At 38.4% G+C, this 27,778-nt stretch overlaps 1 protein-coding gene across 6 annotated transcripts in view; it reads right to left on the bottom strand.

Annotated features, from left to right (window-relative positions):
- Positions 1-27,778, bottom strand: part of MTUS1 (microtubule associated scaffold protein 1) — a 168,988-nt gene that overhangs the window by 51,333 nt on the left and 89,877 nt on the right. For 5 of the 6 annotated variants that reach the window (XM_044225500.1, XM_044225496.1, XM_044225501.1 and 2 more), the window contains 2 exons: positions 19,192-19,326; positions 14,163-14,201 (listed from right to left, as the gene is read on the bottom strand). In XM_044225500.1, coding sequence (XP_044081435.1) covers positions 14,163-14,201; positions 19,192-19,326 — 174 coding nt within the window. Of the gene's footprint in view, positions 1-1,356; positions 1,864-14,162; positions 14,202-19,191; positions 19,327-27,778 lie in introns of those variants that run through there. The other variant, XM_044225502.1, reaches the window with a different exon arrangement.

Genomic DNA, 27,778 nt, shown 5'->3' with positions numbered 1-27,778 from the left:
AGCCTCCAGAGACAGGGCAGGGGCCCGAGCAAGACACAGGTCACTTGGAATTGCAAAACCTCTGTATAGTTTGACTTTCTCTTTTTCTTGGAGCACAGATTTTTAAGTTAAAAGCTAATTTAGATCATACAGATTTTTGCAAATACAAGACACCTTTTTGTTTCTTCACCTTTAAAAAAAAAATGACAGAGGCATTTAGGCTGGGAGAGAGAGCCACTGTTCTGCCTCTTAATAACTCATTTACCTTCAACTGCCAGCTCAGGCTGAGGGAGAGGTTGGCAGACTTCAGTGACAGGTCAAGGGGAGTTATGAAACATGAGGAGAAGGTGCTGGAAAAAATGAGAGCTATCCCACAGGGAAGGGAGATGCCTCTGGGAAAACTAAAAACAGTCCACTGGAAAAAAAAATCACTAGGGACAGAGATGGAAAACAAGACACATCAGAGCTGACAAGAGTAAGAAACAAGAAAAAAAAAATCTGTTTACATACTCAGTCTTATTACAGTCAACACTCACCAGCCAGAATCAAATATAATAATGCACCTGTTTTTACAGAATAAAACCAACATAATTTACCATAACTGCAATTACTATCGGGAACAAAAGGAACAATGTAAGGCCATTAACTAAATCCTCTAAAAGTGAGCGTGCAGGTTCACAGATGCCTGAAACACACACGACATTTATTTCTGTCTCAGGCACAGAGCATAAAAGCAGATACGAGCATAAATCTCAAAGGCAGGCTTCTGTGATTGCAAATATTTTCACTAGGAAGCTGGGAAAACTTGAGTTTTGTTTAGGTTTTGTGCCTCTCCTATTACTGCTCCACAACTACCAGGATGTTTAATTTGGAAATAATTTAGGAAATATTCTGTAAATAGCTTAGAAATCGTTCAGCATGTTAAAGTAACCTATCACAATCTCAGGGAGAAAGTACATAATGAAAACTATAGAAACCCTCTCACTTCATCTCTTCCTTTAAGGATAAGAGAAATATTAATTCACACATGCCCCATTTCCACAATCATCTGAAGCAAAATGTAAATTTAACAGCTGTTGATTTTCACAGATCTTGTTCGCATCCGAAAAGAGGGAGCAGCAGGGCAACAATTCTGCTCTCTATAAACAACACACACACACACACACACACACACACCCCTGCTTATACAGAATCAAAGTATGAGATGCTCATACATTGAAATGTTAAGGGCAAGATGCCTATTTCTACGAAGAAAGCCTTGTTCTGTCAGAGCTTTCTTTCCTCAAGTGCCTAGCTCCTTAGAAAATTTCTGAGAAGCAGCTGCAAGTTAATCAAGTCCCCCATGCACCACTCAACAGAGATTTATGCAAGACAAACCTGCATGGAAAATGACTGTGCTTTTCCTAAACCCTGAAGGAAGTCGGAGGTTTCGAAGCAGTCCTTTGGCGGTCAGCCGTACGTGAATGGTGGATAAGGAGAATTTGGGAGACAACAACATGTCTTCAGAACAGGTGAAAAGATCTCACAGAAGAAGGAGCTTCCAGGGACTATCACATACTGTCTTTGTAAACTCCGTACTCTTCAAAGCCAAGAAAAAACAGCAGGAGAAAACATGCCTACATAGCAAATGTCATTCCATCGCACATATACAAAAGAAAAAAAAAAAAAAAAAAAAGCCCAGCGCTATCCAAGTGTTCCTGGCTTCCGCTTTCACTTCCAGATGTTGCCAAAACAACACCCTTCCTCTGACTAAAATCTCCTGTTCGCAGATCCAGCAGTCGGCAGCCTCCGAATTACATCACACTGTACATGCTTAGGGCTGTTATGGTTTTCATCCGAGATGGTAAAGGGGAGGAGAAAGTGGGTGGTCTTAGGAGCTTTATATAACAACCAATAATGTCACGGATTCTCTCACTACTGGAAAGATTGCTAAGGGAAATTACTTTGAGTACTAAATCCTTATTTAGGAATTAGGAGAAAATGAAGACTCCTTTTTCAGTCATCTATATTTTGATTTTAAAAATTTTAATTATATTCACACTGATAATACAGGGCATTTTTTCAAATATTTTGTATATAAATCTATATATAAACCTGATACTTTGGATACACTTATTTTTTTTTAAATGGCTTCAAGTAATAGATGTTCCCAGATAGTTTTTAATAAAACTTCTATTAATGACAGATTGATAAAAGGTTAAATCTCAACTTTAATAGTCATGTTTGGCAATTTCCCTACCAGATGTAAAATAATAATAGTTCCAGAGGAATAAAATTAGTCAGGTCACATTTTCAAGACGATGCTTACTGTTTAATCAGTTGTATTTATGGAAAATCAGATGGCCTCTCATAGTAATGTTTTGAGACTAGGAACAAGTTTGTATCTGTTTTACTGGAATCTGTTAAATGTTTATCTAGGTAGAGTAGTTTATAAAAGTACATTAAAATATGATGAGAAAAACTAAAGGAAGATGAAGTTATGGATGTAAGAAAATTATGCCACTGATACACCCACTTAAGCAAAAGTAATCAGGAACAACCTAAAAACCCTTTTTTCATTTAAAAAAGAAAACAATGTGCAGAAAAGGATCTCAGCTTATTTCCAAGATTTCCTAAGAAAACAAGACTTAGAAATAAATGTAGAAACTGATAGCTGTAAATAACCCTAATAAATGCTATCAAAATGTGCAGGGCACAGCTACTGTTTTAGAAAGTCTACAGAGCATTTAGTCTGTTAAGACGGAAGGAGCTGGGCAGGAAAGACATTCTGAATAATTCCTTCTTCCTCTTCCTCAGCCCCGGAGCCTACCATCTTAGAAGCTGTCAATAAGAGACACAAACCCAATTATCTACCAAGGGTTAGCTGTGGGAAAGGTACAACTTGTTGATACAGGATGGATCTTGAAAACACACCACACCCATGGCAACACATCCCAAATAACCAAGGAATTAAAGAAAAGCTACAATGAGATGTTGCCTTTCCACTTTATCAGTTTATTACTAAACAATCACACTTCTTCCAGATTCTGCATAGGATTATGCCACAATCGCCTCTCCTCCTGCCACCATCCCCCCCCCAATAAAAACCTTGGAACAACTAAAATATCAATCAACATTACAATCATAAATAGAATCAAATTAAATATTGCTGTTAAAAACAGACCTGATACACCATCCCATTTCAGCTGTCATGCAGGGGTTTTTTGTTGGTTTTTTTGTTGGTTTGTTTGGGGTTTTGTTTTGTTTTTGTTTCTGTTTTTTTTGCTTGTGAAGTAATAGCAAACTCTAGGCTAAACTGGTTAAAACGGAAATCTTTTAGCCTAGATTAATCAAAAGAAGAAATCAGCAACATGCCACCAACCCACCACATTCATTAAAATTTTCACTTTAACTACACGAAGTTATACCACATATATTAGAAGTAAACATCGCTCGAATGATCTCTTTAAACAGCAGAACGAGGAACTGTAAGAATAAAAGGCAGTGCTAGTCAGAAAGTCAGAAGTCAGAGAGTACTCCTTGCTTGCGCAGTCAGGTACACATACGTACGCCTACACACAGAAAAAGGTGTACTAGATAAAGACAGCGGCTCTGGCTGGGTTTTCGCTGCTTTCCCAACACAGTCTGCCCCCTGGTGGCAAGTTAGCGCAAGCGAGCCTTTTCATGAATAGTAACCACTGGACTCAGAATCTGGGTGCCAGATACTCCCCTAAACACTCCCATGTATTCGCTTTTTTAAACAACCGAATGAGTGGTTAGTGGGGAGTTACAACTATTTTTATGACACATAAACTTTGGAGAGGGGTGGACACGGAAGCATGGATTTTTAAATTGGCTCAAAAAGTTTCTTTTGATTACTTATTTGGTCAGTAATCACTTGTGCACCAGCATAGTTTCTGAAGTTCCTCCAAGTATAGGAGAAACACCTAAAGAGAAGTGCCCATCTTTGTCATTATGCAAAGTCTTAAGTGAAGAGAATATCTAAAGATCACCAAGGACAGTAAAAAAAAAAAAAAAAAAAAAAAAAAAAACAACGAAAGAAAAACTTAAAGGAACTTTTATTATCTAAGAACAATGTTATTACAATTTTAAAAATTAGGAATAAGAGGAGTTTTTATGAGGGGCAGCAAAGCTTGTGTTTGGATGTCAAGTGGGAAGACAAAACCATGATTTAGAATTATATGGATAGGGGTACCTGGGTGATTCAGTCACTTAAGCATTTGCCTTTGGCTTGGTTCATGATCCCAGGGTCCTCAGTCATCGATGGGGGGTCTGCTTCTCCCTCAGTCCCCTCCAGGGCCCACGCTGGCTCATATGCATGTGCTCTCTCTCTACTCTAATGAATTTTTTAAAAATAAAACTGTATGTATCATAGAATTTCAACTTTAAAGAACAAGTAAAAACACTGAGCAAGTATACAAAAACGTCAGTGATGATGAGAGTTGGAGTAGGCAGGATTTTCAATTTCTTTGCCGTAGGTTTCTCTATTTTCCCATTTAAAAAAAAAAAAACAAGGATCACAGAGTCCAAAAAAAAAATAGACTTTTAAGTAAGTTGAAATGACAGATTAGCTTTATAATAATAGTACAGAATTAAGTGGAGCTTCTATTAATGAAGCACATAAAAAATAAAAATTGTGCAAAGTCCTTAGTAAGGTTTAATATACAAACAAAAAAAAAGATGTGATATGGAAGATGTAAGTGTTTGGAAGGTCAACATGTTATAGCATCCTAGTACATTCAAGAGAACTACAGATTCCACTGCAGTCTGTGTCAAAGAGTGTGGTGTGTGTGTGTGTGTGTGTGCATGCATGTGTGTGTACATGCACAGGTAGCTAATCAGAGTCAATTTAGAGCACAGTGATGTCACGATTCTAGATATGATTCAAGCAAGCACTGTGCAGGGCTGCTTAGATGCCAGGAAATGCAACCACACTAGGATGGATGTGTTTACTACTGATGATCATGAAGAGTCTGCAGAGGATTAATATTCAAACTAGGGATCCAAGCATCTCTGTCCAATCTTCCCTAGAACTCGAACACCAAGTGTACCCGTCTTAATGTTTATCTCCGTACTGTCCCTAACACAACACAACTGCCATTATTTTCTTCGTTTTTATGCCTCGTCATCTTTACTGTCTTGTGTTCACATCTCTGTTCCAACAGTAGGAAGTTCAACTCAGGGTCCAATTCTTCCATAATGTCCTCTTCCTTAGTAGGAAGAAGAATGCCTACATTGTGGATATTTTAAAAACCACATAAAACAATTATAAAAACTTTTACCCTCCACCTACCCATAAGATTTTAAGTTCTCCAAGACCAGTGACATGGCCTTTTATTTCTTTGGTCTCCAAAAAAATGAAAGATGTTATGTTTTAGCCATGTAAAAGGTTTTTAAAAGCTAAAACCCATTACTATAGAATATTCCTTAAAAAAATAAGAGTTAAATTACATATACATCATAACGCCCTCTAACCAATTTTTAAACTTAATACAAGATGACTGAATTTAATAAACTTAAAAACTTCTCACATATCTGACCCTCTATATTGTTTTTTAAAGGCTTCAGAATTACCACTGAAATGTCAGTGAAGATAATTTAAACAAGTGGTTTAACTTACACAGGTGTTGTTTAAATCATTCGGGTTGTTTCCAATTCACCCCCACCCCTTCTAAACAATTCTGAAAGGCAAAAAATAAGAAAATCAGTAATTTCCCTTTAAACAGTTCTGATAAATTGAATTCCTGGGTAGAAGAATTTTGTTCTATGTCCCCACACCGCCTCCACAAAGGCTACTATAATTTATATGCCTCAGCAGTATGTGCGTGGTTCCCATTCCTCACTCATTCACCAACACCAGGTACTCCTCTTAAATACATGCAAGTACTGGGGTGCCTGGGTGGCTCAGGGGGTTAACCCTCTGCCTTTGGCTCAGGTCATGATCTCAGGGTCCTGGGATCGAGCCTCATATCGGGTTCTCTGCTCTCTCCGCCTGCCTCTGTGTACTTGTGATCTCTCTCTCTCTCTCTCAGTCAAATAAATAAATTAAATCTTCAAAAAAAAAAGGCATGGAAGCACTGATAGTTCATTATGTTAATTAGCTGTTTGAAAACTTTTTCTCATTTCCTAGCACTTCATATTTTTTCTTTCGTGTCTGTCCATTCACATTTCTACTGCGGGGTCATCTTTACCGACTGGTTTCAAAGAGTCCTATCTGGAAAGAATGTGTTTGCTATTAATATTGTTTATAATTTTTTGAGACATAACGGACAGCACGTTAGTTGTGGGTGTACAACTTGATCTGATACTTGTATAAATTGAAAAATAACCACAACAAATCTACTCATGGTGGATATTCCCCACCCTGTTTATAAAGTGTGTGACCAAAGGCAAGTCTAAAACTTGAGTTGTCATAATTATCCACCTTTTCTTTTGTACTAATGTTCCTGGAAAAAAGCCTTTTCTAGCCAAGTCCATATTCTTAGCGCTCTTTTCATTCTACTTTTTTGTTTAAAATTTCCACCAAAAGAAAACATTTTTGCATGTGATGTGTGAAGTAGGAACCTAGCTTCTGCTGAAAAGAGAGCCTTTGTTCCGACAAGATTTACGAAATAAGCTACATGTTTCCCTGATGTGAAACACTAAATTTATCACACATCAAAACAAAATCTGCTTTTTACATAGGATAAAAGTTATAATCCTAAAGCTGCACGGAAAGACAGGCTCATCCCAATTTTCACCAGGGGAAATGCTGGCTACACTAGTACCTCATCAGAGTAGATCTGCAACTCTCAACGGTTTCCAAACACTGGGAAATAGGAGGTACAAAAAGCAACCCTATCCTCCTGTGCTGTATTTAGTAACTGGGCAGGCAAGGCGCAGTACATTTTCTAGTCTCCAAGGCAGACACCATGTCTCCTGAGCTTGAAAATCTTCTGTAAAACAATGGCGGGGGGGGGGGTTGGATAAATACATATCTCATGCTTTGGTATCCCAAACAGCTTTGATGTGCGGGAGAACCAAGGTAATTATAGTATTGGTACATGGGACATCTTCCTTATAAACAGTAAACCAAGTTTTATTTAGAATCAATGTTGGCTAAAATGTTGTAGCATCAGAGTCTTTAAATAAATTACAGCAGCTAAGCCTCATGAGGATAGTTCTTGACTTAAAGTGGCTTTTCCTGCTTGCTTTGAGGATTTAAAATAATTCAACCTCCTGCAAAAGAACTCAGAATAAGCCAACAGAATTTTCAGAACAATGGAAGGGATTCCCATCATCACCATCCCTTGCAGCAGAAGGGGCTACCATCTGAAAGCTTATTATCAATAACTTTATGAAGTCAAAATTACTCCTGTCCTGGGAATTATTCCTAGAACATTCCCATATTCCTAAATGAGAGATTTGAGACTTGGAGAGGCTTAGCAAACAGCCTAAGGTCAGGACACAAGCAGAATGTGGCAAGACTAAGATTCAAACCAACATTCAACACCTCAAAAGTTGATTCTCTCTGCTCCTCTTTATTGTCTTATAACATAATGGAAGTGTTTTTGAAGTAACTGATGAAAAGTTAAGCTAAAACAGGGACATACCCTTTTCAACTATTACATTAGTCACAATTTAAAAATAATACCCAATGTTGGCCAGTGTATGGTGAAGCCAACGGTCTTCTGTTGCAATCATGGTATAAAGGGATATGGGGCTTTTGGAAAACAATTCGCTTATCTGAGTGAAATGACGACAAATATATAGGTTTTGATTTACTTAAATTACTTTCAAGAACCTATCCCAAGCAATGTCCCCAAGCCCTGAAAGTGAGAAATGCCCAACTGTAGAATGACTGATGTATGTAATAGAGGTACCTCAAATATTTACGAGGAGTAGTTAAAAGTTTCTGCATATGCTAAATATACTAGTCCCTAGAAGTGATAACTCATGTTAAAGCAACAAAACAGGACATAAGGTTATCTGGATTTATGTAAAAATCACAAAATTAAAAAAAAAAAGGGGGTGACACTTAAACCTCTACTTGCTAAACTTTTTAGAATTTAGCAAACTCTACAATTAAGTGACTAAAGCAAAAGAATATGAAGAGATGGTCAGATTAATCTTCACCACTATTTGTGCTTTAACAAAAAGAAAACTATCTCAAAGCCATAGTACAAATACTTAAAATTTAATGCTCAGAGGAACATGTTTGTATGTGGAACAATGTCTTATGTACCATCTAAAAGACCATTTGCAAGCAGGATATGAAGAAAGTCAAGGTGCTCTGCAGTCATAGAATATTATAGCAGAAACCTTAGTGGTGAGTGATTTCAACTACACAGGAAAATATTATCAGAGAGCTTACACGATCCGCCCCAAGTCATTGTCTATTTGGACACAAGTTAACATCAAAGTTATCTCTCTAAAAGCCAACACACTGACTTTTCTTCAGTGGGCTCATCATAATTACTAGGTTAGTCTTAAATAGGTAACCATCAACTTGGAAAACAAATGGAAAAGTCACGTTTATGAATTTTGAAAAAAAAATACATATTCATGCCACATAATTGAGATTAAACTGCAATACAGACTCTTTAAAATACGTCTTCTCCACTGCCGTTATTACAACATTGATTACTAAGGGTTAACTGGAGACAGGAATTCTCTAAATCTGTCATATACCTCATTTCTACTCCATAGATAAAGGCTTTGCCAAAGAAAACCACAACATGATTCATAATTTCCACTTCTTTTCTCATTTAATCAGGAGTTAATTTGCCAATCTGATAACCATAACTGTCAAGGGTTACTTACATGTCAAAGGTCAATGATGTGCTTTGGAAATAAGGCATAAAGTCAGTCTGACATTGTGAAAGGGAAAAACATGTAATGCTAATAGTTTATTGCAGAAAGGGATAATATACTGGGATTATTTACTATGCCTATCAAAAAAAATATTCTTTATAACAGCTTATATGATTACGGATTTCAGACATGAATGAAGAATCCCTTTCCATGTTTCAGATTTAACTGAGATTAAGTTAGATATATTAGATTTATTTAACCAGCACTTTTACTGTGACCAATATCAACAGCACTTTCCAAAGCATAGAAAGGTTGCATACAATTACTCACCAGAAGAACTGCAAAACTTGTATCTTGAAAACAACAAAATTATTGATGAAAAAAAGATCTAACTAAAAGGGAAGATCTCCCATAATCATAGATCAAAATACCTGATATTGTAAAAATAGCAATACTCCACAAATTCATCTATATATTCAATGCAATCTCTATAAAAATCATAGCTGTTTTTTTTGCAGAAATAGACACTGACCCAAAAGCTCACACAGAAATTCCAGGAACCCAGAATAGCCAAAAGAATCTTGAAAAATAACAAGTTAGAATAATTCACACTACCTGATGTCAAAGCTTATTATATAGCACAGTAAGCAACAGTGTGGTATTAGCAAAGAGAGACACATAGATCCATGGAATAGATTTGAGAGTCCAGAAATAAATTCTCACATTTATAACTATTTATAACTAAGGTGCCAAGACAATTTCAATATGGAAAGATTAGTGTTTTCAACAAACGGTTCTGGGACAGCTGAATATCTACATGTAAAACAATGAAGCTGGACCCTCTATTTCAATTACAGAAATTAACTTAAAATGGATCACAGGCCGAAGCCTAAGAGCTTAAAGTCTAAAAATCTTACAAGATAATAGAGTATAAAGCTTCATGACCTTGCATCAATCAACGGCTTCTACAGAGCATTAGAACCAGAGAGAGGATCAAGGTGGCTGAGTGGGAGAATCCTGAGCTTACCTCTTTCCCCAGACACACCAAGGTTTCAACTACAAATAGACAACGCTCTGAGAATGCCCTCAAGACTAGCAGAATAGCTCTTCCACAAAGACACAAAGGAAAAGTAACATCAAGAAAGGCAGGAAGGGGGCACATGCACCCGAATGTTTATAGCAGCAATGTCTACAATAGCCCAACTATGGAAAGAACCTAGATGTCCACCAACAGATGAATGGATAAAGAAGAGGTGGTATCTATATATATATACACACACACACACACACACACACACACACACATATACATACAATGGAATACTACGCAGCCATCAAAAGAAATGAAATCTTGCCATTTGTGACGACGTGGATGGAACTAGAGGGTATTGTGGTCAGCGAAATAAGTCAATCGGAGAAAGACAAGTATCATATGATCTCCCTGATATGAGGAAGGGGAGATGCAACATGGAGGGTTTGGGGGGTAGAAAAAGAATAAATGAAACAAGATGGGATTGGGAGGGAGACAAACCATAAGTGACTCTTAATCTCACAAAACAAACTGAGGGTTGCTATGGGGAGGGGGGTCAGGAAAGGGGGGTGGAGTTATGGACATTGGGGAGGGTATGTACTATGGTGAGTGCTGTGAAGTATGTAAACCTGGCGATTCACAGATCTGTACCCCTGGGAATAAAAATACATTATATGTTTATAAAAAAAAATTTTTTTTTTTAAATCACAGGCCAACATTCCTGGTGAACATTGATGCAAAAATCCTCAACAGTATGTTAGAAAACCAAATTCAACACTATATTAAAAGGATCATACACCATGATCAAGTAAGATTTATTCCAGATATGCAACGGTGGTTCAACATCCATAAATCAATCAACATGATAAACCACCTTAACAAAATGAAGGATAAATAGATGTAGAAAAACCATCTGACAAAATTTAACATCCATTTATGATGGGAACTCTCAAGAAAATGGGTATATGGGGAATATACCTCAGCATAATATGGGCCATATATAACAAACCAACAGCTTACATCATACTCAACAGGAAAAAGCTTTTCCTCTAAGAGCAGAACTAAGACAAGGATGCACATGGTCATCACCTTTATTCAAAACATTACCAGGAGTCAACTCAAAATGGTTTGAAGACCTAAATGTAAGACCTGAAAAAATAAAACTAAAAAACATAGTCTTATCAATATTTTTTTTTGCATTTGTCTCCTCAGCAAAGGGCAATAAAAAAAATAAACAATTAGAACTGTATCAAACTAAAAAGCTTTTGCACAAGGGAAACCATTAAAAAATGAAAAGGCAACCCCCTGAATAGGAGAAGATATTTACAAATGATATGTCCAATAAGGAGTTAATATCCAAAATATATGAAGAACTTACACAAATCAACACCAAAAATGAAACAAAAACAAACCAAGAGTCCAATTAAAAATGGGCAGAGGAACTGAATAGACATTTTTCCAAAGACATATAATAGATGGACAAAAGATCCATGGAAAGATGTTCAACATTACTAATCATCAGGGAAATGCAAGTCATAACCTCTGTAAGATATTATCCTACACCCATCAGAATGGCTACTATTGAAAGGACAAGAAATAGCAAATGTGGGTGAGGATGTGAGGAAAAGAAAACCTTCATGTACCATTGGTGGGAACATTCACTGGTGCAGCCACTATGGAAAGCAATATGGTAGTTCACCAACAAATAAAAAATAGAAATACCATACAATCTAGCAATTCCACTTTTGGATATTTATCTGAAGAACATGAAAAAACTAACTTGAATAGATATTTGTACCCCTATACTCCATGTAGCATTGTTTGTAATAACCAACTGGAAGTAAACTACATGTCCATTGATAAATGAATGGATAGAGTATGTGGTATAGATACACGAGGAAATATTACTTAGCCATAAAAAAGAGTAAGATTTTGCCATTTGCAGCAACATAGCTGCATCTAGAAAGTATTACGCTAAGAGACACAAGTTGGACAGGTAAAGACAAATACTATATGATTTCATTTACATGTGGAATCTAAAAAACAAAAAAAATGAACAAACAGAAATAGACTCATAAATTCAGTTGACCTTTGAGAAATCCAGGCATTAGGGGTGCTGACATTCTCTCTCAGCTGAAAATCTGTACACAACTTCTGACTCTCTTAAAACTTAACTATTAGGCTACTGTTGACTAGAAGCCTTACTGATAACATAAAGAGTACAGTAACACATGTTTTGTGGCCTATATGTATTATATACTATATTCTTACAATGGAGTAAGCTAGAAAAAAATGTTAATAAGAAAATGAAAAGGAAAGAAAACACATTTATAGTACTATACTGTATTTATTGAAAAAGGGGCATGTATAAGTGAACCCATGCAGTTCAGACCCATGTTGTTCTGGGGTGAACTGTACAAGTAGCTGCCAGAGGAAAAGGTGTTGGGGGATGGGAAAATGGGTGAAGGAGATTAAAAGGTGCAAACTTCCACTTACAAAATAAATACGTCACAGGCATGTTAAGTACAGCATTGGGAATACAGTCAAAATATCTTAATAGTTTTCTGTGGTGACAGATGGTAACTAGACTTATTGTGATCATTTTGGTATTATATATAAATGCTCACTGTATCCTACACCTTAAATACTGTATGTCAACTATACTTCAATTTAAAAAAAAAAAAAAAAGCTAAAGCGACAAAAGAAAAAACCAATTAACTGGACTGCATCAAAACTGGAAATATTAGTGCTTCAAATGGCACTATTAAAAAGTGAAAAGAATGGGAGAAAATATTCACAAATCAGGATCTGATAAGGATCTGGTTATTAAGGTTATATATGAAGAACTCCTACCATTCAACAATACAAGTAATTTTTAAATGGGCAAAGGATTTGAATAAATGTTTCCCCGAAGGAGACCTACAAATGGCCAATAAACACATGAAAAGATTCTCAACATCATTAGCCTTCAGGGAAATGCAAATCAAAACCACAGTGAGATACCATCTCATTCCCACTAAAATGGCTATAATAAAGAAAGATAAAAGTAAGTGTTGCCAGGAATGTGAAGGAACTAGACCCCTCATATGCTGTGGTGGAAATGTAAAATGGTACACTTTGGAAAACATTCTTGAAGTTTCTCAGTTAAACAGAGTTATACCATCTAGCTTCCTAGTTAATGTTATCTGATTTTCTAACACAAAATCATTCTACAGCATATTAGCTCTCTTTTTCCCTGAAATACCCAGCTGTGCTAGAAATTTAAAACAAAAGAAAATAAAAATCTCAATGTGTCTAGAATAGTTTTTTATGTTTTTTTTTTAAATTAGAAAAGATTTCGTAAAAATATATTCAATCTCGGGCTATTGGGGACATTTAGAATTTAAATTACTCTGGATGGTTGAGTCTTCTCTAGTTTTAAGAGCTCACAAAAGGTTAACAATTTTAATATAATTCCCTCACACATGTTTGATTAAGCTGAGAAACTGGACACAGCATGGCAACATTAAGGGTATTAGCTATTCCTTATACTAATATATCAACCCTATTTTAATTACTTTGTAAATACAGGCCCTCACAAACTTACACCTCCTGCCTAGCTTCCTGAAGAGAAGGCCCTTGTTCATCTCTAGCTTGCTGTTGTGTCCTTAGCATTGAACATGGTCACAAGCACAATAAACTATACTCACTGTGCTCTAATACCTTTCTCCCTTTTAAATTCCTGTTCTAATCTTCAATGCATTTTGAAGCCACATAACTGTCTTATAAATGAATATTAAATTAGAAAATACAGTAGTATATGGGGACCTGATCAACTGTAGATCAAATATAGGAACTGTAGTAATACAATTCATGAATCTTTATGGCTTCTCAAGAGACAAAACTTTTAAATTCCCAGTTGTGCTTCAAATGTGTGAAGTGATTTTTAAAGACCGATGCAAGTTTGCTCAGTAGAAGTGTAAAAAGGAACAGAAGAATGTGAAGCTGAATTGTTAAAAGGTGTATATGAGAGATATAGCAATGGAAAACTATACAATTTTAAAAGAGAATTTATCATAGAAAAAATTATATTCTCCACCTTAGATCATATTTTTAAAAAGTCATTTTAAAAAACTAAAATTATCTGTTGTTAATAAAATGTCCTTTTGTGTTGGATCTCTTATTAATTGTGCTGACCCTAGTTTTAACCTATGCTGGTCCAAGTCATAAGCAGTTAAGTTTATGCCACAAACCTGAAATTCTGTTTTAAGCAAAACAGTAAAAAAAAAAATCACTGTAAATATATTCAAGTACTTGTAATGATAATGTGACTTTATAAGAAGATTCTCTTTTCCCTTCCATATTTAAAGTTGTTACTTACCCACATTAAAAGCGGTAAATAGGTTTTTTCTTGAGGGACCTAAAAAACAAAAGAAATATTTGTAAAAAACATGTTTTGAGTACAATACCACACACAAAATAGACATTTAAAAATATTTTCAAAACAAGAGTATTTTCTTTCTTTCTTTTTTTAAAAAAAATTTTATTTATTTATTTGACAGAGAGAGAGACACACACACAACGAGAAAAGGAACAGAAGCAGGGGAAGTAGGAGAGGAAGAAGCAGGCCTCCCGCCGAGCAGGGAGCCCGACACAGGGCTCGATCCCAGGACCCCAGGATCATGACCCGAGCATAAGGCAAAAGCCCAACCAATGAGCCACCCAGGTACCCCAAAACAAGAGTATTTTCCAAAAAAATCCAATACGTAAATTTTGGGTTCTAGACAAGAAATACCACTGAAACACAGTCAACTTTAACAAGTATATTCTAGGTATAAAATGATATTCCAAATAACATTAGGATGAGAGTTTAAGGGTGATATGAATTCACGGTCACATATTTACACAGGACAGGAAAATGAGAGTGTGTGTGTGTATATATATATATATATATATATTTTTTTTTTTTTAAGATTTTATTTATTTATTTGACAGATCACAAGCAGGCAAAGAGGCAGGCAGAGAAAGGAGGAAGCAGGCTCCCTGACTAGCAGAGAGCCCAATGCGGGGCTCGATCCCAGGACCCTGGGATCATGACCTGAGCCGAAGGCAGAGGCTTTAACCCACTGAGCCACCCAGGCGCCCCGAGAGTATATTTTCAGTCAAGAACAGCTGGAGTGCAAGGTTAACAGGACTGAATTTACATGCATATTACACAGTTAATGCTAGTCCACTGCTGATGCCACAAAAAAAGGCAGGGTATTTATGAAAGACAACCGCTAGTTGTCATTTCTAAAACTGCCAGGCATTAAGTCCAATTCACTTGCTACTCAGCTAGGAAGGAAAAACTACTGAAGCTTCTTCTCCAAACTGACACAGTATGAGACACAACCAGGGGCTCCTTTTGCAGTGTGTATGTATCAAATCACTTGATACACAGTGTGTGTATCAAATCATTTGATACACAGTGTGTGTATCAAATCACCAAACATACTACAGTTTTGTCAGTTATACATTAATAAGTATGACGAGAAATACAAGTAGCTGTAATACCTACAGAGCTACAAGGATAAGGCACTAGAAGAAAAGTAGGAGTGCTTCTACTTGCCCAGAGACGGTCATTCTAAAGCATCATCATCTGCAAATTACTAGTTAGAATGGTTGCCACATTCTATCTATAGAATCTCAGAGACTACATTGTCTTAAAATATGTGGCCATTAGGAGCCCCTGGGTGGCTCAGTTGGTTAAGCACCTGATTCTTGGTTTCTGCTCAGGTCATGATCTCACAGTTGTGAGATCCAGCCCTGTGTCAGGCTCCAAGTTCATGAGTCTGCTTGAGATTGTCTCTCCCACAGACCCTCCTGAAGCTCACTCACACTCCATCAAATCAATCAATCAATAAAACCTTTAAAACATGTGTGGCAGGCGCCTGGGTGGCTCAGTGGGTTAAGCCGCTGCCTTCGGCTCAGGTCATGATCTCAGGGTCCTGGGATCAAGTCCCAAATCGGGCTCTCTGCTCAGCAGGGAGCCTGCTTCCCTTCCTCTCTCTCTGCCTGCCTCTCTACTTGTGATCTCTCTCTGTCAAATAAATAAATAAAATCTTCAAACAAATAAGAATAAAACATGTGTGGCCAAGAAATAAAATAAAATGGAAAAAAAATGTGTGGCCATTGTAAATGAAAATCATTCATTCCCACTCAAGTAAAACCTTTGTCATACAGGAATTTAAGAAACAAGTCAGAGGACCATACGGGAAGAGAGAAAAAAAGTGAAACAAGATGAAACTGGAGAGGGAAACAAACCATATGAAACTCTTATTCATAAGAAAGAAACTGAGGGTTGCTGGAGTGGAGGAAGTTGGGAGATGGGCTAACAGGGTAATAGACATTAAAGAGGGCCTGTGATATAATGTGCACACGGTATTTTTTTTTTAAGATTTTATTTATTTATTTGATAGAGATTACAAGTAGGCAGAGAGGCAGGCAGAGAGAGAGGGGGAACGAGGCTCCCTGCTGAGCAGAGAGCCCGATGCGGGGCTCGATCCCAGGACCCTGAGATCACGACCTGAGCCGAAGGCAGAAGCTTTAACCCACTGAGCCACCCAGGCGCCCCTGCAGCAGGTATTATATAAGACTAATGAATTGCTGACGTCTACCTCAGAAACTAATAATATATTCTATGTCAATTAATTGAGTTTAAATAAAGAAAAAAGTTTTAAAAAAAAAAACCTGTGATACAAAAGATTGCAAATTCAACAGCAAGACATATTGGAAAACTGGAATTCCCTATTCCATAAAGTGATCAGCAGAATCTTGAAGTTCCAATTCTCCGCAAGTTAATTAGTATCAGAGTTTGACATCCCTTGTCAGCTACTGGTGGATGTGTAGATGCTGGGGCTTTATCATCATCAATAAAAACTGCAGATTCAGGGTGCCTGGGTGGCTCATTCATTAAACATCTGCCTTCCACTCAGGTCATGATCCCAGGGTCCTGGGATCGAGCTCCACATCAGGCTCCCTGCTCAGAGGGAAGCCTGCTTCTCCCTCGCCCGCTCCCCCTGCTTGTGTTCCCTCTCTCTGTGTGTCTCTCTCTCTGACAAATAAATAAATAAAATCTGTAAAACAAAACAAAACAATGATTCACATACTGATATCATTCCAGCAATGGGTCATCGGATGCATTAGAAACTTATTTAAGACCATGGACAGGTAAGAAGCTGCTGGCACAGTGAAGAATCTTTTTGCTAATATTTATGCCTTTTTTCTCTTCAGTAGTGTAGAAAGAGAAAGGGTTGATAAATATTCACTACGTGATTAACCTCAAGTACCACAGGGTTCTTTACATTCATACACACAAACGTTGAGAAGGAGGAACAGCAACGGACACTCTCATGCTTCCACGAGAGACTAACATCTTTTTGGAGAAGTACTGAGTAACGTGTTAACAATTTCAGAAAGATTCATACAGCTTAACCGGTGATTCCTCTTTCAAGGACACGCCATTAGAAGTTATTGGGATCCGAAGCAATGAATGTTCACGCTCGAAAATGTTCGCTCACCTCGGTATTATGTGCCAGGGCAGAAGTCAGAAAGAGTCCCGAACTATGGAACTGGAAGACAGACTACAGCACAGCCTTTGCAAAGGAAGCCACTCTTGTGATCACCACAGAATAAAGAGCAAGACACAAGAGTGTGTACACCCCACGCCCTGAGAAAACTGGAGGAAACACAACAGCCGCTCGCAGCTGATGGAACGAAGGAGGACCCTGTCTGGTTCTGTGTTTTCCCTGACATGCAGGCATGAGGGCGTGTTCCACTGTGGCTACTGCCACATTCTGTCACTGTTAAAAGTAGAGGAATTATCAGATCAAGAGGCTAGGGGCACCTGCGTGGCTCAATCAATGTGGCATCTGCCTTCGGCTCAGGTCATGATGCTAGGGTCCTGGGATCGAGTCCTGCATCGGGCTCCCTGCTCAGTGGGGAGCCTGCTTCTCCCTCTCCCTCTGCCTGCCGCTCCCCCTGCTGGGCTCTCTCATTCTCTCTACAAATGGATAAATAAAATTTTCAAAAAAAAAAAAAAATCAAAAGGCTAATTCTTACAGGCCAAAAAAAGGGGTTCTGAACTCCAACTCAGGAGCAAAACTTACTGACTGTATTTCCCTTGAACGTAAGGTAAAACAGTTGTGTGAATGTCGAACGAGTGCTTGAAAATGGTGTCATCTAGGCAGACATTCCTCACTTACATTTGACAACATGTTATCTGTCCAGTTCCGAATACTTCTCTTACCTCCTTCTCAGTTTACTCATACAAACCACTGCACTGTTTCACTGAACTGTTTTCTAATTGAAATTGTCTATTAAGAATATATTTGCAAGCTATTTTTCCTTTAATTTTAGGACTACTAGAAATCAAGAAAATTCATTAGATATATTTTAACCTAGATATCGGGGTAAAGGAGATACATAATTTTTATTTCCCCTCTGCCTTCCCAAATCATTAATTGTTTCTTACTCTATAACTAAGCAATTTCACTCGGTTAAAACTGAAATACTGGAAGATATTTTTCCTGTTATCCGATAAGATGGTTCTATCCCAGAGTACTATAGTAGCTGAGATCTACTAGTAGTGTAAATAAAATATTTCTCTTAAAAAAAACTAACACCACCTCTCACATGGGTCACACAGTCTACTTCAAGTTTCTCATTCATAATTCTTTCAGTGAAGCAGTCTTTCAATTCACTTAGCACGAATCCAACTTCTACTGTGCTTAAAATCCACTTCAGATTTGGGGATAAAGCTGCATGAAAACATTGCATACTAAGTATATACCACGTATTTTGTAAACTGAAAGTTTTCTTCATAGCCATGGCAGTTACTAAGTGAGTAATACAAAGAAGGAACCAAAAGTGGGAATTAAATTATAGATTTCGATCTCATTGTTTTAGTTCACTACCTAAGGATAGTTTCACTTATTTTTACCTTATACCTGTGTTTACAGGTATCAAGTTTTTTTTTTTTAAAGATTTTATTTATTTATTTGACAGAGAGACATCACAAGTAGGCAGAAAGGCAGGCAGAGAGAGAGAGGAGGAAGCAGGCTCCCTGCTGAGCAGAGAGCCCGATGCTGGACTCGATCCCAGGACCCTGAGATCATGACCTGAGCTGAAGGCAGTGGCTTAACCCACTGAGCCACCCAGGTGCCCACAAGTATCAAGTTTTAACCACAGAACCTACAGTCTCTAAGAAAATCTACTTTGCTGCAAAAATGCAATATGTGTCTTTCTTCAGAGATACTCTTGTAAATAACTGTTTGATGTTCTATGAACCTAGCTGCCAAAATCTAACTTTCTATGAGGTAAGGACTTAAAAAGTCTTGTCTTTCTGCCTTTCTCTGCAATGAGGAACATACCTTTTGGAGGAGTTTTTAATAAGTGTGCATGAGCTCTGGATACCAAAGGCTTCAAATATAAGGATCCTGAGGAACCGTTCTGAAATGCTGGTTTGGGAGGTTTTTCCTCATACTTGAGGACAGCGGCATTTCCAGCTGTAATAAGAAAGAGCACGTCTCATTTTACAGTGAAATACAGCATCAGTTGTCCACAATGTATTCCTTCCTTCACGAATCAACAAGTACTCACTAAGCACCTCCAATGTGCCAGCCATTCCTGCACCTTGGAAATATGAAGACGGATAGTCTATATAGCTCCTGTCCTCAGGGATGCAAGGGAAATACTACATCCAAAGTGACCACACTAAAAAACAAAATTCCCTTCCCCCCAAAAAAAACACACACAAAAAAACCAAATGACCATACATCCTGGCATAATCCAAGTTGATATATTTCATCCAGTTCAGCTTTCATCTCAAATAAAAGGTGGAAGATAAATTCCACAGCCACCTGTACCATGTAATAAGCCTGCCCAAGGTGCAGCTACAAAGAGCATTGATCCCCAGGAGGACAAGAACGATGTGTCAATCATCTAGTAAGAATAAATGCAGGCAGGCAGCTGTGCTACTAATGTCAGAATAAGAACGAGCAAATGCCTTGGTAGCTCCAAGGCTGAGATCTGGTTCTCTCCTCCCCTGCTCCAGCTGAAAGAACTCCATCATCCTCCCTGGAACAGAGGAGGATGTCTAAGTCCTAAAGCAGAAACATTAAATCATGAAACACTTAAATCATGAAAAACACCTTTGACATGGCACGTCAATCTTTCCTCTCTACTCACATGGGAATCCTCTTGGAAAGAAAAGAAAACACAAGTGGTTTCCAGGTAAAAGAATGACTCAACAACTTTTGGAGAAACTGTGGTGCTCGTCAACTTTGCTTAGGCTATGCTCTAAAATTCTGAGTCCATTACAGTTAACTAGGCCAAGGGCACTGCCACAGAAGTAGACCTACACCATCTCCTAGGGCACATGTCAGGGTAAAAGTTAGTGGGAAAAATTAAGTGAACAAATACTACACTTAAGATGTAATTGGCCCATGAACCTTGGAGAGGGCCCCTGCCATTTTGCTCATCTCTGATTTTGCCTCTGTTTCTTCATTAGGACTCAAAAGAAAAACTTAACACATCAATGGACAGTGAGACTTCAGAATAAAGAACAAGCTTTAAAAAATAATAGTGATCATTTACAACCGGTTGTAATTTCCTATCAGAACCAAAGTCTGAAACCATGGAGAATCAGAGCAAAACCTGAAGTAGATGCCTTGCTTCTTATTTTTGCTTTTGCCCAGTAATGACCAAAGCCCTTCAATATCACAAAACTAAGTATTAAAACAAATAAAAACAAAGTATCTTTCAGTTGCTTGAGGCAACTGTGTAGCCCACATTCATACAGGTTTTTTCAAAATTGTGCATTTCTCTTGACTTTTATGGCTGGCTTCTCAATGGATTATAAAGGGAAACCAAATCTTCTACAGAATGGTTAAGATTTGTATTTGTACTTGGTGCAGAGAAAAGGGCAGAGGATAAGGAAAGGAATAAGGCTTGTTTCCTGCTGTCCGAACCCCAAATAAGAATGCACTTTCATGTTATACTTTCATCTATTTTTGATCCATGATGAGAACCTGGGCAATAGTGTTCCTCTGCTATGGTATAATTAAGTGGGCTTTGTGTCTACTTTAGGAATGTAACACCATTACTATCATTTATTTCAGTGTTTCAGGCAGGGGGAGTCTACATTTTAAAATCTCAGTAGTGTTGGGCTGCCTGGGTGACTCAGTTGGTTAAGCAACTGCCTTCGGCTTAGGTCATGATCCGGAGTCCCGGGATCAAGTCCCACATCAGGCTCCCAGATCCATAGGGAGTCTGCTTCTTCCTCTGACCTTCTCCCCTCTCATTCTTTCTCTCACTCTCTCTGTCTCTCAAATAAATAAAATCTTTAAAAAATAATAAAAAAAAAATAAAATCTCAGTAGTGTCAAAAATCTCAGAGTAAAGGCTTGAAAAATAGTACCAGCATGTAAAGATCAAAACAAACGGTTTCAAACCTAATTAAGTGGTATTTAAAAAAAAAAAAATCAGCAACAATGACCTAAGGGGACAAAAAAAAAAAGGAAAATCAGTATTTCCTTAAAACACCATTCTAAATTCACCGGTCTCTATAATTAAGTCATTTTTGAAAAAACACACCGTCCAGAAGCTTAGCTTCTAAGGATTTTTAACATCACTGTGTCACTTTTCCTAAGAGATTACCATGTTACACAACACTCAAGAGCATAAACCCAGCACTTAGTCCTTTTCTATCCATATCTAAGAAAAAAAGTGTCTGGGTGCCTCACTTGGTTAAGTGGCTGCCTTCAGCTCAGGTCATGATCACTGTACCCCTGGATAGAGCCCTATGGCAGGCTCCCTGCTCAGCGGGGAGCCTGCTTCTCCTCCCTCTGTGCTCCCCCTGCTTGTGCTCTCTCTGTCAAATAAATAAATGAAATCTTAAAAAAAAAAAAATACCTGGGAAGTTTTCTGGTCCTTTTTTCCCCAAAAAAAGTTAATCTTTTTATCCATGTCCTCTTGCTAACTGTATAAACCACTAGCATTTTTTTTTTTAAATCCCATAGACTAACTGAGCCAGAGGAGAAATCTATGAGGTACCTGGTTCCCAAGATTAATTTCCCTGCCACTAACCCAGACTGGATTTTTTACAAAATCCAGTGATGGTCAAATCATAGTTCTAAGCATCCAGTTATATTCTAATATTCAATGCATAATCATAAATTTCCTTATTACAATGCTGATTCCTATCTTTATCTCACATTAGAAGAGGGTGAGATTCTATCTTATTTATAACTATGTTTTAAATTCAAAGACAGTAGTTTTTCACTCGGTTATACTATCCTAACTCCCAGAACAGTGTTTATAGATGTTAACAGTTAAACCTGTAAAGACATGCTGTTATTCTCCCCTGATCTATGTCAAGGCACTCTACAATGAGCCATCTGTTCATTCTTCCTGTGCCCATACAACACTTCCCGTATGAGGTCAGATCAACAGAGTCTTTCCTCCCACTGAGAGGTTTCTGTCAATTTCCTATGCTTCTTTCCAATTATCTTTCTTCTGAACCCAAAGACGTAGTCTTTCTGAAGGTGAAAATTACAGGGAGCTAAAGTAAATGACAGTACTGAAGACACCACTGCTATAAAATTCAACATAACCTTTTTAAGGATGGGTGGGAAAGGACTTCACAGTCTTAACAGAGGCCAAATTTTGTAGAGCGTATCTTTTAGGTTTTCATATAAAGTGGGTTTCAATGAGCATTTTCACCTTTGCTAAATTAAAATTCCAAACGGTAGTCAATGATGGTATTAAAGTCTTAACCATGTATTCTAACAACCGGGATTTTAGCATTCCTGAAACTTTTTTTTTTTTTTAATTCATCAGTAGCAAATAAATCACCTACTCAGGTTCTGAGAAGTTGAACTGAGTGGAATTTATAGACCTAATATAAAATCGTATGATCATAAATTCATTCATACTTCTCATTTCTCACTTTAAAAACAAAGACCTTCAGTTTCCAAAGAACAGACTAAAGGGATTTTTCACTAAAGCACAAGAAAAAACTCTCATGAGGCACAATACTCCTGTCCCTCCGCAATCCGTCACACAAGACCGGAGGTGTTGTCCTGGAAACAAAGTGCTACTCTTTAGGCTCAGCGTAAACAATGGACCCAGATCTATCATCAACTTCGTAACACGGGAGGACCAAATCCATATACAAGGATAAAGTTTTGAGTTTGATCAGGTGCAATCTCTCTCTCTCTCTCTCTGGTCATCGACTGTCACACTTCCCACCTCCACTCCTTCCCTGTTCACCAATGGTGGGGACAATCTATGCTGAGCTGCACACACTTCTATGACCAACAGTTACACATCTTTGAGTTCACTAAATACTCTTTGTTGGTGCGTTGCTTTCTACTAAACCCCACTTGAAGGATGTCCTTCTCTAGAAGGCAGGATATCCTGAAACTATTTATCCTGCTCATTTCAGTCCCTACCATGGCAGCTGATTGGGTATCCCGATGGTATCTAAATTTTCCATTAGCCAGAGATATTATATCCAAATGATATTCCATTATCCAGAGATATTATACCCAAACTTTGGTGACCAAAGTTCCACATATAATAACTACAATAATTCCAAGTGGTGGAACAGAATCTATGATCTCTGAGTTCTGGTCCTGACTTGGCCACTGCATAGTTATGAACCCCTTCATCTCTCTATGTATAATGAGGGGGTTTGAAAATCAAGTTTGGAAATGGTACATATGCTTTCGCAGGGCTCTCACTAAACAAATATGGTACTCAGGGACCAAATATGGCAAGATATAGAAAATATATATTGGGTCTCTGCCCCCAGTTCCTAACACAGATCTCCCGAAATCCTAATTTCTTTGGCAACAGGAGTATCTTTTGTTCTGAAAAGGTGATGCTGGGTGGGTTCCCATATGGGAGATGATCACTGGAAAGACCAAGCCATGGTTAGAATCTTGGAATTTTCAGTTATACCCTCTATTTTCTTGAGAAGGAAAAAGGGCTAAAAATTAACGTAAGGATCCATCATGCCTTTTTATGGAAGCCTCCATAAAAATCTCCAACTGTGGAGACAGGAGAGCTTCTGAGTTGGTGCACACCTACAGAGGGGATGCGCCCTCTTCACCCCTCCTGCATACCTTGCCCTACGCATCAGTTCCATCTAGATGGTCCTCCGTATCCTTGGTTACACCCTTTTATAAGAACCGGGCATTTATTAGTAAATGTTTACTTCAGTTTTGTGTGCTGCTCTAGCAAATTCATCATACCCAAGATAGGAGTTGTTGGAATCGCCCCAAAGTCTCGTTGTGAGAAGTACAGTTGACAACCTGGATTTGTGACTGGCATCTGAAGGAGGTGGGGGCCAGTCCTGCAGGAGGGACCCCTTAACCTGTGGGATCTGCTGCCATCCCCGGTAGACAGTGTCAGGACTGAAGAGCACCCAGCTGGTGTCCCAAGGAATTGCTTGCTGGGGTAGAAACTGCCACACGTCTGGTGACCAGAGCGAAGTGTTGTGAGTGGGGTGTGAAAGTCAAGGAGATGCAGAAGGAAGGGACTGGCTTTTCCTGATATAGGAAGGAAGAACTGTAGGCTTTCCTATTATAGACCCACTGAAGCCACAACATTCTCGAAATTCTCCTCAGCACAGTCTACAAGGGCCATGATCCCTGAGCGACAGTTCGTCTCAAGAGTCAATAAGTGATATCCATCATGTGGTCACTGAGGTCCCAACAGCTGTAATAACAATTTAAATGTAAAACTGCCCCTATTCTGTTGTGATCCTTGGTTCTAGTAGCCTCGATTATGTCAGAATGACAGATTCTCTGGAATCCTTAGTTTCATGTCCCCATGGTCCAAGTGTGACTCAAATGAAAGTGAGTAAGAGAGATAATAGAGTCTGAAGAGAACATGAAGAGATTCTCAGAGAAGCCTAGGCAGAGGAAATTATTTTCTTACTACAGAAGGGCTTCTCATTGTTTCAGATGTATTTGCAAACTAACATTTCATAGTACGTTCTGGCATCTGACTAACGGTTATTTGTTGTTGTTGTTTATTGAGTTCTGTACATACACAGAGCCAACATTCTTCTTATTTCTGGAATTTTCTTGGTCAGTCTGTGTAACGCTATCCACTGTGCCAGATCATGTGCCCACCTGGCTTGAAGTCAAGTCGCTACTGAAGTCTACACTCCAAATTCCAAAAGCAGAGTTACTCAACAGTGTGCGAACAAGAATGTCTCTCTGTATCCCAGAAAACCATTGCAAAAATGAAAACAAAACTAATGCCCGTCTAGATAACAGTATTTTCTTATTTAGTCATCTATTTGGATATGCATAAGTATTAAGCACATGATACAGGGCTAGAGTATGTCCACTGCCTCTCGTCCCCTTCCTCACCTGTGGCAGACATCACTAGTCAAACACAAACTCTCCCTCTGAACCTGGAAGCAGCCTGAAGACCGTTCAACAATCCACTCTAGGTACTTCTGACCAACTGACCAGTGGAGGCAGGGGAGACAATACTCTCTTGCCATCAGTCTGCAGGTAAGTAAGGGGAATCCTTCTACTAGCCTGATCACTTCAACAACCCGAACACCCACCTTCCAGACCCTTCAACACCATCTTATTGAAGGGAAGGAAATCGAAGTGGTGAGAAACATTTTTGCTACAAGGATTTTTAGGGTGACAATACTGCCCTCCCGTTCTTCAGGTGAGGATTCCGAGGCTGAGAGAGTGGAAAATCATCCTCCTTCCCATGAGCTGGAAGGAACCCTGGGATGAGTCTGAGGTGAACGCCCTTTTCTATGTGTGACACCGGCTGAGCCAGGGCTGGCCACGAAGGCAAAGGCAAAGAATACTCCATTTCTGTAGCTACCCTCCGATTCTCCTAAATTCCAGAAGAGTACGAACAGTGTTAGTGTGCATTTCCCCTTTCACCACCTGTCTCTAAAAACAAACAAACGTGTGTGGGGGGGGGGCTAACTGGGAAAAGAAGAAAGACTTGGATTTCACATTTGGTAAAGGGGCATATTTATACACTCACTAAAGGCTTCCTTCTCACACATACACAATGGCCCTCAAACCTTCAATTCTTAAAAATTGGACTTTAGGGGCGTCTGGGAAAGCTTAAGAATGTTTCAACTCTATACATGAGTGCACTTGATCTAGAAGCTACTATGTAATGTTTTAGGCTAATATCCAAAAGAAAAATCACTATCTTAACTTCTAAATTTTCTACGTATACAAGAATACACAGAAAGAACCTGCTAAAACCTCCAAACAAGAAAAATGGATTGTCTTATATTTCTTAATTTAGTCATTGGTCTTTTAACTCGGTAACGTTATTTCTATAGGATTCCAAAGTACCAAGGACCAGCTGCTAATTTTACAACAGCACTATGGACCTCAAAAGTTCTTAAATGATGCCACTAACAATATCACATCACAAAGAAATGAGCAGCCAAGCGAGAACACATTCTTGAGAGGGGTTTAAATGCTTAACTCAGTCTGAATCAAAACGGTGATCAAAAGATTATTTTCTCACATGACCTGTCATTATCAGAAAAAGGAAAAAAAATCAGTTCAAAATGATTTTTTTCATGTTTTAAGGTAATCTTTCAAAGTTACACATCTTTAATATATTTGCATATAATGAGCAGAATAATCAAAGAAGTGATATTTTAATTCTAGGAAAATATTTTTCTATCCTCATATAAGTAGGAACTACATTCACAAAACTACAGCTTATTGAAGGAGAAATGAGACCAAATAGTCTTTAGTAATAAGGTAATTTCATGTACTCAGCACCTCGACAATGCTACTGAATTATAGTAAGCCTGAAAACACAGAAAACACAGAACAAATCTGATTCTATTCAGAACCATTCACAACTTAAACGTAAACGCGCCAATACTACAATCAACAAATTACGAATTACCAAAATAACAATCAAGAGGTACTAAATCAATTTATTGAGTAAAATTTAAGCATGCTTACAAAGAAAAGAATCAAACCAGAAATAGTCGACCTACTTCTTTTCCCAGTAAGCGTGGCTAACAAAGGAACTATACAAAGGCTGTAGGATCCCAGGACCAGCAGAGTCAATAAGGTAGCATCATAGTGCTTCTCTGAACCAGCCGGTGGGGTGAGTGTAGAATTGATAAATATTTTTGAAGAAATATCCGTCTCTGTACAACTGCGAAATCCTCCTGGTACAGTCATTTAAAAAGATCCAAGCAATCTTAAGCAGGAAACACTGCAGCCATGTTCACTCTCCTATCCCTCCTGCTTGCTCTTAGTGAATTAGAATGGAGGGGGGGAAAATCTGTAAGCTCCAAGGCACTACACAAAACAGATTAACCCCCCTAGCAAATCAAACTAAGAAAAGACTCATTGATTGAAATGCTTAATCTGTAACAGGGACACCAGCGCTGGACAGGCTCTGTGGGTGTACGGTAAACTCCTTTGTGACAGGACAAAAAGGAACGGACAAAAGCATTTTACAACCTCCTTAGGAGAGTCTGACCCAGTCCTGAAACGGTGGCCAAGTCAACATGGCTGGCAATGGAAAAGGCTGGAGAGCGGCTCTCCAGAACGTGCCTGCTTCCAGAAGCCACCCGTTCCGTTGCTACCCGGCTCTCTGAGAGCCTGCTGGTGATTCTTTGTCGGTTTGTTTTTAAAACTCACACCAACAGAGAAAGCTGCAAGGGAAAGAACCTTAAAATAATACACGGGTGAATTCCCTTTTCCAACTCAGAGAGCTTTCCTGGCTCCATGCAAACCTTTCCTATTTAGCCACAACTCCAAGAGTGAAACAATACATGGATAATAAGTCTTTTTAGTTTTAAGGAGCACATTTTAATAGTCCCGGAGTTCCAGGACACAGCTACTCACTATCACAGGAGACAAGCTATCGCTGCTAAGGGACCTCGCGGAAATGGGCTCATTAATTCAGCCACTAGTTCAATGCC

This window comes from Neovison vison, chromosome 11 (genome assembly GCF_020171115.1).
Source record: "Neovison vison isolate M4711 chromosome 11, ASM_NN_V1, whole genome shotgun sequence".
Taxonomy (NCBI): domain Eukaryota; kingdom Metazoa; phylum Chordata; class Mammalia; order Carnivora; family Mustelidae; genus Neogale; species Neogale vison.
This window is presented reverse-complemented; position numbering and strand designations above follow the sequence as displayed.